Genomic DNA, 16,102 nt, shown 5'->3' on the forward strand with positions numbered 1-16,102 from the left:
GAGGGAGCCACTGTGGCTCCGGGTCAGTCCTCTGAAAACTGGCCCAGTGCTTTACAATTAATTGGACCTTACTATGGTTTATGTCTTTAGTATTCAAAAGTCTCCAAAATGTTCAAAAGGAGATAAACTAGAAAAAATATCCTTAAGGATGAAAAATGACGGGGTGCCTGGGTGGCTCAGTGGGTTAGGGTCTCTGCCTTCGGCTCGGGTCATGATCTCAGGATCCTGGGATCGAGCCCTGCATCGGGCTCTCTGCTCCGCAAGGAGCCTGCTTCCCTTCCTCTCTCTGCCTGCCTCTCTGCCTACTTGTGATCTTTGTCTGTCAAATAAATAAATAAAATAAAATTTTAAAATGACTGCATGGTTTACAAAACAATGCAATTTGGCAAATATTTTTTTAAAATACAAAACCAATCCAGACATGTTTTCAGACAAATTGATTTATTTCTAATCTTTCAAATGCCAAAATGATCAAATGCTCCCCCCCCCAAAAAAAAGAAAGAAAGAAAGGAAAAGAGAAAGAAAGTAGCAAACCACTGAATAGATGACCTTCAAAAAGGACCTTTTCTGAGGCTTTGATCATTAAAAGATACCTGTTCTCTATTGCTGTGAGCTAAGCTATTAATATTAGGGGCTGAAACTTACTGAGAATTTGATACATGCAGGGGACTTTAAGTTACATGGATTGTCACACTTAATCCACAAAATAACTTTATGAGGTAGGTGCTATTATCTCCTGTTTTCAGATGAAGGAAACAAGGAGTAAAGCTGTTAAGTAATCTAACCCATATCATTTTTCCAGTAAAAAGTAGGGCTGGGATATTAACTTGGAAGGAGTCTTAACTCCAAAGTCTATGTGATCAAAGCACTATGCTGTACTGCTCCCAAAGGAGCTAGGAATGGAGAATTTAGCCAGACCTTAACTGTTTCTACCACCATTCAATTCTGGGATAAGCAGGCCCATCATATACAGTTCTTCAGGTTGTGCACTGCTTAAGCATGCCCCAGCTAAGGGGATGCCATTTTCATTGTAGATGTCTTGTAACTTATATGAGAGGCTGTTGGCGTTTGTGAAGATCTGGACCTTCTAACCAAGTCCTGGGATAGTGTCACATACCACTGTGCACTCAGAAACTGGCACACACACTTGAGATGACCTTTTCACAGCCGCACTCCAGACAGCCCATGGTATTGTTTCTTTTCCTCTCTTATTGCTTTCATTGACACAGTTCCTACCCATAATCTATCTTCAAACCTGGAAGGGGGAATGCACGGACAATACACGTTGCTATCCATGGTTATTGTGCAACAATATATCAACAGCCTTGATTTTTCTGAAGAAGAAGTGCCCTTTCTAACTGGCCCAAGGGTGCTGCAGTGTCCAACAGGGGCCCTGGTGAGAGTCCTTCAATCGAGTCCGCAATACCTCTATCCCTTGGAGCTCCTTAGTTGTCATTCTGATGTCCATTTAAAACCAGCAGGGGTAGGAGTTACATCTTTTATGAGGAAGAGAACCCACCCATGGCATATTTTCCAAAGCAAAATGTTGGAGTATTTCTAAGCATGTTGTTGTCCTCCAGGATGAGCCACGCTGGTCAGGGATCTCTTTCCATGGAAATTATCTCATTTCCTATATTGTGCTTCGTGCAGAGCATGAATTAGGGACTACCAGGCATGCAGTTGACCTGGAGTCCGTGACCCACACTGGCTCTCCTGGGAGCTGGGAGAAGGCACCGGCTGCCCAGCCAGACTATAGGGGAATTCCTCCCCTGAATTTTCTCCCCTCCCCAGATTGTTGCACCACTTATCCTGAAGGGGTCAGCTAAACTGGGGCATCCTGAGAAATCTGGGGCCCAGGACAGGAGGGGAAACAAAAGATGGAAGAATGTGGATCCTTGACGTCACTGTCACCACCCCTGGAAAAGTTCTGCAAGAGTGTCAGTGAGGACCACAAGGAACCGGGACTGGTTCCTTCCTAGGACTAGCAGCCAGGGCCGGGGTGCACTGACTTGCTGCAGGGCTGGAGAGGTGAGGGGCAGAGCTCCATCTCTCACTTGGAGCTTCTTGGGGCTCCAGCTGATTTTCAGCTCTCCAGGGCTGCCTTCTCAGTCTCAAGGTTAAAGAAAAGAAGGTAGAACGTGTTCAAACACCAGCATCGCAAAACGAGAGAGAATAAAAAGAAAAGTCCGGGTGGATATTATCTCTGGACTGAGATGGCTGGAGAAGCCTCGGCTAAGCCAGGAGAAAGACAGGTGAGACTCGGCTTTCTCCCCAGAAGCTGGGGTCTTGTCTCCCTCGGGATGGGGGACAGGGGGTGGTGACTTGCAGCATCAGCTCTCCAGTGTGCACTCAGGGGCCCTTCCCAGATCAGGCTGGGCTCATGCCCAGGAGGCCAGGGAAGGACCATGGGGTTCAGGCCACAACATTTCCCTCCTGCCTCCCCACTCTCCTGCTCCCCTTGACTCTCCCTCCCACCAGAGTGCATGATTCCTTTGAGGCCCTGAGTCATGTGAAACCAACAAATGTCAGAAAGGGAAGGAGACATGGAGATCACAAGGCCAAAGCTCTTCTGCTGTAATGGAGACAAGGCTGCCTTTGCTCTAGGTCATTCCACCAGCCACTGGCGAAGCAAAGTCCCCTGAGTCCTGGTTCTGAGCACTTCCCTCTACATCACCAAGGCCCCCTTGCTTTCGTGTCTGCTGCCCCTGGGTAGGAATAGGAGGGAAGTGGGCCTCAGGAGGGCGGTAGGGATTTGGGGAGTCATATACCAGCCTGTGCTAGAGATGAATAGATGCCCTTCCCAGCAGGATGGGGGGACAAGAGCAGCCCCCCAAGTGGCCTCATCCCCTAAAATGCTGTGGATTATTACAGAGGCCTGTAGCCCCAGGCTGCTGAGCTGGGGCTCTCTGTATCCTGGAGGAAGGTTTTCTGAAGGTCACTGGCTGGGTAGCCGGCTCGGAGACATTTCCTCGGATATTGTCCTTTCAGCCTCCAATCAAGGCTGATAACTCCCGGGAGACCTTTTATCTCACACCCTGTGCTTCCTCATTGCCTCTTGGGGGTGAGGTGGCTTTTGCTCCCGAGCCTAGAGATTGCTGCACCAGTGGACTTCCAAGGAACTGGGTGGTGTGGTGCTAAGACTTTGACCTCAGCGTGGGCCGTGTCAGCACCTAGTGCCCTAGAAAAACAAGCTCCGAGGAAGCCAGGCTTGGTGGACATTAAACAAACAGCAGATTAGGCGCTGGCACACCTGGGAGAGCCTCTGGGTGAAGGCAAGCAGCCAGAACCCTGGACGGCAGGGGGAGGCGGGCAGCTGGGCGGCCATGATGGCACCCAAGGCAGGGGCATCGCTAAGAGGGCACGAAGGAGGCATGAGGAGCCCAAGGACTCTTCCAACTTTCTCCACCCTCAGGGCTCCACTGCGGAGCCTTTAGGGGCGATGGCTGGTGGAGCCAAGTTGAGGGGACAGTTCGCAGCTATGGGGCCAAACCATGGATTCAATCATTCTCCGGTCCTCTACTCTCTCTTCCTTTGCTCTTCCTTTCCTCTCCGCCTTCTCCTTCTTGCCTCCCCGATTCCCTTTTCTCCTCCTTAAGCTTATGTCCCAGCCTGGCCAGTGGCCTTGCGTGGTTTTGTCTAGTTGGGCAAGGGTCAGGGGTGGGGGGTGGGGATCTCCAGCCCCTGGGTCAGACCATTGATGGTCTACACCTGTGCTCAGCATTAGTGAGGTCGGGATTGGAGGGAGAAGGAGACTATGATAGCTAACTAGTTTGCCCTTTCTCTCTCTCGCTTTCTTTCTTTCTTTTTTTTTCTCTTTCTTTTCTAAATGTGTAGGTCCTAAGAACTGTAGGCAGTAGACAGATGTAAAGCACAGATTTTTAATCAACCCAAAAGCATCCATGAAAACACTAAGGGGGACTACAAATGAAGTATAATGTACAGTCTCAGTCTTTATCATCAGCAAGCAGTAAAAGGCTAGTGAGTGGGGATCAGTATGGTGTCTCTTCCGAGAGTGGTTGGTCCTCGCTCCAGCACCGTGCTGCATCCTGTCCCAGAGCCTGGGGTTAGAGTGATGACACAAAAAGTCCCACCAGGCCCACAGGAGAGACCAGAGTAGGGGGAGATGAGCATGCACTAGAGGACAGGGAGAACCTTCTAGAAGCTATGGAGAAGAAAGAGAATAGAACTCTTGTGCCGACAACTGCTTGTCCAGAGAGTCTGTGTCTAAGTCCTTGTTACTGCCCGGAGAAACCCCACCAGCTTCCCCTTGAAGGAATCAATTCTCTTTCTGCAAAAAAGAAGGGATGAGGAGGGAAGGGGGAGGGAGCAGCTCTGTACCCAGCACACTGCCAGCACTTCTAACACAATCCAGTTTCAGTTGTGCAACAAGCCCCTGACGCATGTGCTCATTTCCCCGGGGAGGAAACTGACCCCCAAGGCCCCAGAGCTCCCGCCTACGTTTCAACTGTAAGCACATGGTCTTTCCATGACCCAAGGCTCCCCCAAATTCAGAGCTCTGAGGCTGGCAAGTTGGGGGGGCTGCTGGGATCCTACAGAGGGAGTTCCAACTCTTCTGAACACAGAAACTCCAAAGGTAGAGACCTTTTCGCCTTGGTGGTCATGACCCGGGCCAAACATGCGGGTTTGGGGGTGGGAGATGGAGTCATGTTTCTCTCAAGGAGAGCAGTTGCAGTCCTGCTCTGGGTGAGATACGGCCCATCAGCCACAACACTGAGCACACTGAGGTCCTCGTGTGAGAAAGGGCTCACCTCACCCCAGGCCTCCCTGGGCTCCCCTCAGCTTCTCAGCTGCCCCCTTGGGTTTCCTCAAATATAGTGTTTTTTGCAGGTCACCATCCAGAGGGCAGGATGGAAAATGCCCACCCTCCTCACGTTGTTGCTCTTGCAAGGTGAGTCCCAAACACCGCCCAGATGTGGAGCTTGCAATGCCGGCCCAGAGCCTCCCAGTCTGTAGGGTTTGCTGGTGGGCCGCTCAGCAGTATTCAAGGCTGCCTCGACATTTAGGACTTTCTACCCTTGGCTTTCTCTCTCGGGAACCCCGGGCCATGCAGTGAGTCCAGGGAAGGGTGAGGTCTGCATCCAGGGGGAATGAGAGAGGCAAGAGCCCACAGGAGAGGGCCAATGCCTGCCATGCTCACTTCTAGAATATTCCCTGTTCTGATAGTCCCAGTGTCTCTGCTCTCTTCCCTTCCAGTTGACTAAAAGTCATCTGCATTTGCAAGATGAGGGTTCTAGGGCACAGAAGGGGCACTGCTGATTCTCCCTCATTCCAAAAACACTCAGTGCCAGGCCCAGTACTTGGGGCGAGGGCAGACCTGCCCTCCTCAAGTGTTCAGAGTCTACAAAGAAACCGGCTGGGTAAATGAAATTTGCATTTCTGCATCTACTGATTTAGTGGACACACGTTTATGGAGGGCTGAGCACGTGCCAGTCACAAAGGACGGGTGGATGGAGGACAGAGTCCTTGCCCCATAGGTCCTGGCAGGCTGGTATGGTGAGGTTGGCCAGGTATAGATCAGGCTCAGATGACGCACGGCACATCTCCGGGCTGCGGTATCTAGATTTTATTTTGATGGTGATGGGAAATCATTGAGAAATGTGATAAATATGTCCCCAGAGTGCCTGGTCCTAGAACCTGGTCCTGAGTAGAGACTGAGCAAATAATCATTGACTGAACAAATGAAAATGCTCTGGTAACACCAAAAAAAAAAAAAAAAAAAAAAAAAAAAAAAAAAAAGAAAAAGATGAATAATTGTGTTTGGTATATAAACAAATCAGAATTTTAATGAACCAAAAGTTCATTTTGAGCAAGAACTCTCTGTCATATAATCACTCTACCTCTTTAATTGAAAATTTTAAAAATTTTCAGTAGAAGCAGGCATCCCCTGCCCCCAAGCAAAAACTCAGGCAGACTCATGACTTTTCTGCTAACATATTAGTGTAGGTAAGAGTCCTAACTCAATTCCCATAAGTTTTAAATGCTGAATGTATACTTTTAAGGGTGCAGTTAAATACTTCAGTCTTCCTTCAAAGATATGTCCCCTCATCCACCCAAGGCCTGTGGTCAGGACGGCAGTACAGGGGAATGGTGGCCCTCTCCTCTGTTCCTCCCTTTCCTCTCCTCTCCATGTCATGTGGGACCCCAGCTGGGTCATAGGAGCCGAAGGGAGGTGAGGTAGAAGGCAGGGAACACTTATTAGATGGGGTGGCGAGGAGTTGAGAGCTGGCTCTTCCCTTTGTGATTGTATTTGTGAACTAAGATGGTCCCCTGATGGTCCATCTCCTCCCTTTGCCCAGGTTCTGCTTTGACCCCTCCACACAGAAGACCCATCTCAGATGCCGGTGGAGTGGCCCTTTCCCCTCCAGGCCCCGCCTCTGAGCCAGGGAAACACTCATTCCTTTCTCACCCCTCTGCCAGATGGAGGAGGCAGCCACTGCAGGTGCAACCGCTCCCCCTCTGTCCAGCTTCAGAACTCTTGTGCTCGCGCAGACCGAGTTGGTCTCCCGTCCATGAGCTCCCTCCTTCTGCAGGCCCCCCTCACTCCTCCCCGAGGGAAGCCAGAGCCACAGACAACTGCAGGGAAATGATGGGGTCCTCGCCTCCACTTCAGGGCTGAGAATATGCATCAGGGAACCGAGGAAGGCACCCCCTTCATCCTAAAATGCTAGCCCATACCCAATAGATTCTCAATTATATATAATATAATCTGTATACACCTTAAATATATGTAACTAAGAGCTACTGATCAGGTATTCACCAAATGAGTTCTCAAGGGCAAGCAAAATTTGGTATTTATGTAAGAAAAAATGTTCATTGCAAGAGCGCATTCAGGATTCTTATCAGCCTTCTGCGAGGTCAGACTGCCCCATCCTGCTGATGAACAGGGCAGAGAGCCTCTCGTATGTGCCACGTGTAGACTGCAAGAATTCCTGAGAACTAGAGTACGAACACCTTATCAGGGCACCATCAATGTTGTCCCGAGACGGTCCTTGTTTAAAATTGTAAATATTCTTGAGTTTTAAAGAAAGGTTGCCATTTAGCTTTATTAATAGCAACATAGCTGGTGGCATGTCATTTAATTAAACCTACAGTGAGTAGTGCTATAGTCATAGCATTTCCTATAATTAGACCTCAAGACATATGCAGCAGGCAGGCCGGCATCATGAGCATGTGCCCTGGGCAGTCACAGGGCCCCATCCTCAGAAGGGGCTCAGTTTAATGCCCTGCTAGCATCATAGAGAACAGGGCTTACTAGCCTCTGAGCAGGAAGTTCTGTACTTCCACTTTGCACCGGGCTTTGCGATTCTATAGCCAGTTCTGGCAACGGGATATTAAACCTGGATACTAAACTGAACCTTCTTGGGGCACCTGGGTGGTTCAGACTGTTGAATGTCTGCCTTTGGCTCAGGTCATGATCTCTGGGGTCCTGAGATCGAGCCCTGCGTCGGGTTCCCTGCTCAGTGGGAAGTCTGTTTCTCCCTCTCCGTCTGCCCCTCTCCTGCTTGTGTGTGCTCATGCTCTCTCTCTCTTTCTGTCAAATAAATAAATAAAATCTTTAGAAACAAACAATCAACAAAAACTGAACCTTCTCAGCTTCAGAGGGCCCTAGAGACATAGAACAAATCGATCAAGGCCAGGCAGCCACACCTGAAAGCCAGATGTTTAAGCGCCTGTGCAGGACCGTGGAGAGACTGCCTTGCGGGCTGTGCCAGCAACAGCCCCCCATGTAGCCATCTGAGGAATCAGGGGAGGGTATCCGAGCTCACCAAAGAAGTGCTGTTGAGAGAGGTGTCAGTGTGTTGGGCTCGTCTCCACCTGCCCTAGGGGGCAGGAGGGATCACTTCCCCCTCACGTTCTCTCAAATAAGAGAAGGAACTTAGAGAATGCCATTTGCCAAGCTGTCCCACGTCCCAGCTTCTCTGACAGTAGGACCAAAGCGTGCTTCCTGTGATCAAATGTGGGACCTACAGAAAGGAGCTGGCCTTGGGGGAGCCCACCACAAAGGCCAGCCAGAAAGGGCTGTGACTACAGAAAGAAGGGCAGGTGGCCCAAAGTCATAGGTGTGGTTTTGGAGGAGGCACAAGAGGCCCCAGGAGAGGCAGTTCTTACAAGGAAGGAACTGCAGCCAGAGGGCCTGGAACAGTCTGGGAGGCCAAAGTTCTCGGAAGAGCTCTGGATATCCCTTGTGCCCGGAGAGCGTGTGCACAGACGGCAGCTCTCCCCGTCACCTTCCCCTCTGCCCCGCCACAGGCAATCCCCGCAGGGCCTGACCTGCAGTTTTGAACAGAGGAAGGAGCAGAGCAAAGAGACTGGAGTTGCAGTCAGTCACGGGACTGGGCTGCATATATAGGTTTTGACCAGATTGGACTTTTTTCCAGTGTAAGTGAGACTGTGAAAGTTCCCGCACCTGAAATCGTGCCTGAGATTTATCAAGGGGCAGAGCCGGTATGAAGAGACAGCATGAGAACAAGCTCTGTTTCTGCCCGCATCGGGTCAAGTTCACGTCACTCAGTAAACAGGCCGCGAAGTGTTCAGGCCTGACGTTCGCCCCTTGCCAAAGCAGACCTGTTCACGGCGCTGCTCATCTGCGCTCTGACAGTGGTACGCGGCTGTCTGTACTTCTGCAGAAAAGTGTCAGGTGTGAATATTTTTCAACCGCCTGGTCCACTACATGGACCGCGATTCTTGTGTTCAGGGCACCCTTCCCTCTCAGGGGAACGCACACTAACCCACCCTCCCCTACTTACCTCCTCTCTTGTGTTCCATCAAACAAACCGTAGCCCCTTCTGTCAGATGTTGGCCGGGCTCTGGAAGGACTTGTCTGAGAACGCTGGGCATGCGACAGGCGCCAGCTAGATAGCTGGTGGGAGCATTCTCGAGTTTTTGTCTCTCAGATGGGGCCTTAGGTGAAGCTCCACCCACATCTGGGGGCACTCCTGAGCTCCCAAGTGTCCACATGCATTCCTCTTCCCTTCACTTTCACGACGGCATTTTCTGACCTGTTCCTTAATTCCGGCAGAGTCTGGAGCTTGTAACCCGCAAACAGTGGCTATAGCCAGCGCTCCATTTCCTTTGACTTTTCTCCCCCGCTCTCTGCCCACAGCTGCAAATGCACTGAAAGGCCCGAGGCTGGTGTCTGGGAGGCCTGGGGGAGCTGTCACCATCCGTTGCCACTACAGCCCCTTGTCCATCAACAAGCATGTGCGGAAGTACTGGTGCCGCATAAGCCCGGTGACACGGGTTTGCCACACCGTCGTGTCCACCACCAACTACACTCACCTCGGCTACCGCGGCCGCGTGGCCCTAGTAGACTACCCGCGGTGCGGCTTGTTTGTGGTGACGCTGTCTCAGCTGTCCCCGGAAGACGTGGGGCGCTATCGCTGTGGCATTGGCAACAGAAACAACGTGTTCTTCTTCAGCATGAATCTGACCGTCTCCACAGGTACAGGCTGGTGGGTCAAGTTTGGCGAAGTAAATGCAGGGGGCGGTGGGGGGAGGTGCAGGAGCAGATCGACAGGTCCAAGAGGGCTTTAAGCTTGAGGAGGGGCGGTGATGAGGAAAAGCTGGGGGTGAAGCAGAGACTTTAGGAAGTCGGCTTTCATTTCAGAAAGCAATTACCTTCAGAAGGAAGGCAGGTATTTGGAAAACTACCTAAATGAATGCATGCCAGCTGTCCTGCCCACATTCCCCCAAATTCTATGGCCTAGACACTTGGAGAGGACTCCAAGAGGGGGGCAAATTGAAAAATGCAGCTTCTTAGGCTCACGAAGTCTCTTTGTTCAGACAAGCAGACCACGTGAGATACTCAGGAGAGAAGTGGTTTTTCCTGAGACTGAGCCCCTTGGCAGACATCCCACAAGCTACCAAGACCATACTCTACCTGGCAGGATCCAGAGACGTGACCTGGAGTTGGGCACCCAGAATCCACGGAAGGGGGCCCAGGCAGTGGCCGGCAGGGACAGGTGGCATGGCAGGGAGCAGGCAGAGCCTGGGTTTGCATGTGTCCGGTGAGATGTTCTCACACATCTGCTGAGATGGCCTGCTGTGTCTGAGAAGCAGTACGGGGCGGGCTGCGGAAAAGGGGCCAGCGTGGGAGTGCGGGACGGCTCAGTAGAGAGTATGTGGGCATAAAACAAGGAGAAAGGACCAAAGAATGTCAATATGTGCAACAGGCTAGAGGACATGCCTGGTTTTCCCTAATTTTTATTTTTTCCAACATATTAACCAAAGACTGTGTGGCTTGGTGAGGACTCAGTCCTTGGAGCAGGCGTACTAGCCTGGCATCCTTTGCTAAATCCTGCAGGCAACCAGGGTAGCCTTCCCATGTGGTCTCCCTCTGCCGTTCACAGATCCTTCCAGCACCAGCCCCTCAGCTACTCTGGCTACAGGTGAGTGCGTCATGAGATCCTCTGAAACGGCATCACCAGCACCCAACAGACAGACCTCAGGAGCCACCCAGACTGTAGAAGGACAGGGGACAGGATGGGACAGAGTTGCTCTGCCTCCAGGAACCAACAAAACAAGAGCATCAGCTGAGGGAAGGCAGACCCCAGGGACAACTGAGGCAGTAGCTGTAGGGACAGCCAGCCAGGGAGAGGGCTCTGTCTGGACAACAGTCCCCATTCCAGAGAGTCTGCCTTCAACAATCCAAGGCATATCCGGTACGACAGAAGGTATTTGGGTGTGGGACACCAGAGGCTCAGTAGCAAATACAGCTAGGCCCAGCGAGGCAGGGAGGGAGACAGCTACTGAGGCCGGTGGACCATCAGAAGAAACAGACTGGGTCAGAACAGCTCTGGATGTCACTGGGAAGGTCCCAGGGACCGGTAGGCCATCGACTCTGGTCTCAGGAAAATGGGTGCAGGAAATCCTGTCAGAAACAGTGACAGCTGCGGCTCAGCCACAAGCCCTGGGCTCCAATGAAGGAAGCACCCCAGCTGCGAGTGTGTGGACCCCAGGACCTACCAGCATAGAGATGGCGTCTGAGCAGGAAGCCACCAAAGGGGACCTAGACATGCCTGTTGGAGACAGCGATCCCCAAGCCACACCAAGCCAGGCCCCAGCTGCTGGGTCCGTGATGCCCATGGGCAAGAGGTCCTCCATGATGAGGTAAACTCCCAGACCCTCGTCTTGGCCGGGGCTCTGTATCTGCCCCACTCCCGGCATGCTCCCCCGTGGGCTGACCTCTGTACCCCACTCCATGTGCTCACTTCTCTCTTTGTAACCCTGGGACAACGAAGGGCAAGGACCATAAAAATCACAGACCCTCCCTTGTTCAAGAGTCCTTGCTAAGAAACCCAGAGTATTTTCACGTGGTTTTCAAGTAAAAATCTAAACATTAGGAAAACAGAATATTTAGGTGGAAACTTTGGGACTTTTTTTTTGTAATAGATGAGGAACAAAAGCTCTAGAGAGGGGAGGTACTTGCTGAAGCCACAAGGAAAGATTGTGGCAGAGCCAAATGCCCAGGGTGGGTGACATGACTCACTCGGTCCTCTTTCCCACTGGCCCCCAGGGGGGCCCACACCTGGGCAGTGCAGTGGGGACCAGGATTCAGGGCTTGGGAACCTGAAGACAGGGGTTCTGGTCCCAGCCCTGCTACTAACCCGCTGTGGGAATGAAGGCAGCCAACTTCCCCCACCTTAGCCTCTCACCTGTAAAGCGAGGGGCGAGGACCCTATGCCCTTCAGTCTCCTGTCCAGCTCCAACCGTCCTCCCCTTTGCTCTTTCCCTCCCCCCACCGGCTACTTCCACTCCAGCGCTTCTCCGGGAGAGAAAAACATCTCTTGGATCCTGATTCCCGTTTCCACGGTGCTGTGCCCCCTGACCCTTGTGGCTTTTGGCCTATTGCAAAAGAAGCTCTGGACAAAGCAGATGAGTGAGTGCAGTTGGAGTAGCCCCGAGGCTGGGGAGGGAGTGTTTGTTCTGCTCAGGCAGGACTGGGTCGGAGTTGGGGCCAAGACCTCTGGAGAGGGAAATGCTAAGTTCTAGCTTGAGCCATTTCACCACTCCTGGCCTTGGTTTACCAGTGAAATGGGGGAACCGTCTCTGTACTTAACGCCTCAGTGACATCCCGGAGCTGGAGAAGAGGCTCCTCAGAGGAAGGCAAGACAGACGTTCCCCACAGGCATGCGAACGGCAGGACCAGTCCCCCATGGAGGTCCCCGATGTGGGAGCAAACTACGCTTGTGCCCTCTCCACGGCCTGCCTGAAAGTCTCTTCCAGCCCACAGTCAAAGGCTCCCCAAATGAGTGCTCCACAGTGGTTAGCTCTGATGAAGAGAGGGTGAGATTTGTGGGAGCAGGTGGAAGAGACTAAGATCACAGCCAGGACCCCAAAGGCCCGGCCGCATCCTCTTCAGTCAAAGGGCTCCACTGCGTTCTTCTGTGTCAGGAAGTTCCCAGAAGGGGTGGGGGGTTGGGGTTCTCAGGGAATCAAATTCAGTCCCCAGTCCCCTCACAGCCCACTCTGTGTCTGTGCAGCTCAGGAGACAGAGAGGGCAGCAGCGGTCACCTTGATTCAGATGACATATCTCCTGGAACCGAGCCTGCAGCCAGACCAGCTGCCCCACATGGAAAGGAACATGCTCCGGGATGACTGTCCTCCCCAGGTCAGTCTGACTGTCCCAGAGACACATCCCGGACCCTGAGGAGTGGAAGCATAAGCTGTTCCGTCACCATGCAAAGAGAACCAGGATGAAGGACCATAGCTTCAGCCTTTCCTCGTCTTTCCTCCGCCTGTACGAAGCAGAGCGAATGGAGTGGGCACTCCCTCTGGGGAAGCAGAGGCTTCCCTTGGGCCACCCTTGGGCCCAGGCCCCAGCTAAAGGTGATGCATGACTCAGAGAAGGCTTCAAGAAAGCTTTGATTGAACCCTGGTGGAGGTCACCTGGGAAAGTGTGGAATTTCCTTTCCTGGGGTTTTGAAAATATATGAGTCCTCTGACTGCTATAACTTCTTAGCCACCATTCTTCGCCCTTGCTAGCCGCCTTCTTTTCTGAAGTCCTTTAGTGCTCAGCCTGCTGCGTACATTTCATCAGATTCGCGTACGTGACGCTTGCCTTCTCAAGTGCACTCTGAGCTCCTGTGGGGCAGTAATCGTGTTAGATCCACCTCACTAAATCCCCAGAGGACCTCCAGCTCTGTGGGGCCCCCAGTAAATATTTGTGGCTGAAAGGTCGACTGGAGGGCATGGGCTCAGTGGCCTCTGAGATGCTGAGTCCCCTTCATTTGGGAGTTTCCCTGGTTGACTCCAGTGGCAGGTGCCTTCTCCATAGAAACCAAAAAGAACAACCCCCATTATTCAAATCACCCCTTCCCATTTGAGCCCATACTCATTATGCCACAGACATTTTGCGCCAGGCAAGATTTTCTGGGATTTTCCTAAATGCATGGATGAGGAGGGAATTTTTCAGTAGATTCTCACATTCTTCATAAAACTTCTCTTGTTCCACTGTTTATAAATCTTTACTATCCAAAGGACTGTTAATGAAGCTGGGAAATGGTCATTTTAAGGGGAGGGTGGTGTTCATAGAGAAGGTGGCCAGAAGGAATTTTATGTGGATTCTGCTTCATAAACACTTCATTCCATGTCTATCGGGGAACTTTCACTCCACCCTTGGTCCCACTGCCTTTTCAGGGGTCACATCTGCTTTTTTATTCTGCCAAATCTGTTAGCCAGCTGTCTGAACTTTATGTCTGGGCAAAGCAGCCTTTGAGCAATGGGAGAGAAAGAAAGGAAGGACTCCAGTATCAAGTTGAGAATTGTCGGGTCGACATTTCCAGAAGGATCGGCTCTGCCTCCATTGCTGTCAGCAGCACCAGAAACCCTCCATTAATACTGCCTCACAGCTGGTGCTGAGCACAGGCGCTGTCCGCAGAAAATCACAGGGATTTAGTCTTCAAAGTTGGTGAGAGAGACCCCATTGTTTTGGAGAAGTAGGGAAGTTGGATGTGTCTAGCCGAATGGAATCATAGGCTTTCAAAGCTAACAGAGCCTTAGAGTCCTGGGTGAAGTAACTGAGGCCCTATGGGGAGAAGTAATCTGGTTAAAGCTAGTGAGTAATAGAGTAAGGATCCGAAAGGGGGACCCCTAACCTTGATCTAGTGCTTTCTCCTCTTCGCCATTGCTAAACAATGTATCAAAGCAAAACTAATACAATCAATGACGTTGCCGTTTCTTGCCCCAGATCATTTTTGTGAACACTCTCTCAGTTCTCAGTGACCCTCCTGCACGGTCTGTAAGAGGGACAGGGAAGCCAGAAGAGCCACACCCCATTCAACCAATGAGGAAGCAGGAGCAGGGGCAGAGGCTCTCCAGCCAAGGTCACTTGGCCTATTAGAGACAGGGTCAGGCTGAGAACTCAGGAGGTAAAGGATCATTCCACCTACCCAGTGTTACCAGGGGCGTCCACAGAAGGCAAGCTTCTCAAGATCGTTAAGAGCTGTTCTGAGGGAAGAAAAAAAGTTGCGGTGGTAGATCAAACGAGTTTGGGAAATGCTGGTTAAACAATAAATGGGTTCTTATGCATACGAATATTTGGAGCCTTTGATACACTAAGGTACCTTGTGAATAGCCCTGGGGTGTGGGGACGTTAGGAGTGTTTCCCCAGCGTTTTGGACTCTGGTATCTTGGTGAGGCAATCTCCCTGGACTGAGTTCCTCGGATCGCTGTTTGGGAAAGCTGGGTGCGCTAAAGTCGGGGTCTGCAAACCTTTTCCGTCAAGGGCCTGAGAGTAAATACTTTAGACTTTGTAGGACACATAGGCTCTGCTGCAACGAGGCAGCTCTGCTATTGTGGCCCCAAAGCGACCAAGGACAATACTTAAAGGAATGACACTGGCTGTGAGCCAACACAATTTTATTTACAGAAACAGGTGTCAGGCTGGATCTGGCTCTAGAGCCAGGATTTGCCAACCCCTGAGCTAAGCCATACAAGCATACCAGACTGTCCTGTTCCCACTCTGATGTCAAGGATCAGACCACACTCTCCTTCATAAGCTTCCCTGCGTCCCCCCTGCCTCCCCCTGAATAACCCTCTCAGGGACCTCTCCTTCCTCCAACCTCCTGTAACAGTGTCTGCTTGGGGTTCAGCAGGGAGAAAGCCCAGTCTGACAACGCCATCTTGGGGAAAGAGGGGAGCAGCCTGGCAAGGGTGTTCGCCAAGTGGCTGGAGGGAGGGGTGACTTCCGGAAGTAGAACCGGTTGGCACGTCCTGGTGCATTAGGGGAAGCTGAGGTCTGCCAGGAGGAGGGGCCAGCAATAGTTCAAAATGTCAGAGCAGAGTCAAGATCAGAGTCTCAGGGCCTACAGTTTATTGCTGGGCAGAGATAAGATCACCTGGAAAGAAATGGGGCAGCCCCAAGTCTTTATAGCTTTCCTCTATGGGTTAACTAATACCTGCAGTGGGGCAGAAGTCAAACAGACAAAGCGGGCCAACTCCACCACGTGGCATGGTCAGTGGCTTGGCTTTTGTCTTCTATCCCCAGCTAGCATGGTAGTCACATCACTGGGACGAGGGGCAGGGAAACATCCATCGCTAGGCTAGAATCAGGGAAGTCTCCGTGGAGATTTAGAATTCAAGATGCAGGGAGCGCCGACTTTCCCGTTATCAAGCAGGTTCTCCCCGAGGGGGCAGAGCTCTTAATGTGGATGCTCCTTGCCTTGGTATCTCTACAGAGCAGGCACCACCCTTGGTTTTCGCCTTGCATTTGATGCAACAGTTCTGTAAGGCAGGCATGAGAATTCTCGCTTTCCAGATGCAAAAGCTGAGGTCAGAGAAATGAAGAAGTTAGAACCCTAGGAAAGGGCAAGTGGAGAATTAAATGCAAAGCAGTCTACTCTGATGGTTAAATCCTTGATCCATACCCCTCGCTGCCTTCCTCCTCACTTGGGTTTATGCCCTGGAATCTATTCAGGTCCTTTCCTGTTTAACCTTCGAGAGCTTTCTTTGTTTTCCTGTCAGGCCCGTGTGTAGAAGGTTTTATAATCATTTCCAGTGAATTGTTTTCTTTGGTCACCCAGCGGGTGGATTCCCAGCCTGGCTAAGCAAAGCATACAAGTTCATGGAGCTGGAACGGAGA

The 16,102-nt window shown here is 51.5% G+C and overlaps 1 protein-coding gene across 1 annotated transcript; it reads left to right on the plus strand.

Annotated features, from left to right (window-relative positions):
• Window positions 1–1,812: 1,812 nt before the first annotated feature.
• FCAMR (Fc fragment of IgA and IgM receptor) lies at window positions 1,813–13,757 on the plus strand. Its single transcript, XM_032878171.1, has 7 exons — window positions 1,813–2,252; window positions 4,849–4,909; window positions 9,125–9,463; window positions 10,371–11,130; window positions 11,781–11,899; window positions 12,504–12,631; window positions 13,689–13,757. Exons 1-7 carry the CDS (start codon window positions 2,214–2,216, stop codon window positions 13,695–13,697), a joined length of 1,455 nt encoding a protein of 484 aa, XP_032734062.1. The 5' UTR covers window positions 1,813–2,213; the 3' UTR covers window positions 13,698–13,757.
• Window positions 13,758–16,102: the final 2,345 nt, after the last annotated feature.

The sequence above is a fragment of the Lontra canadensis genome, unplaced genomic scaffold (genome assembly GCF_010015895.1).
Source record: "Lontra canadensis isolate GAN:19392208 unplaced genomic scaffold, GSC_riverotter_1.0 scaffold63, whole genome shotgun sequence".
Lineage (NCBI taxonomy): Eukaryota > Metazoa > Chordata > Mammalia > Carnivora > Mustelidae > Lontra > Lontra canadensis.

Excerpts from the sequence above, each read along its gene's own strand:
- FCAMR (XM_032878171.1), top strand. The coding sequence starts at position 2,214 with ATGGCTGGAGAAGCCTCGGCTAAGCCAGGAGAAAGACAG. Across the intron at positions 2,253-4,848 it reads CTAAGCCAGGAGAAAGACAG|GTCACCATCCAGAGGGCAGG; the intron begins GTGAGACTCGGC and ends TGTTTTTTGCAG. Across the intron at positions 4,910-9,124 it reads CACGTTGTTGCTCTTGCAAG|CTGCAAATGCACTGAAAGGC; the intron begins GTGAGTCCCAAA and ends CTCTGCCCACAG.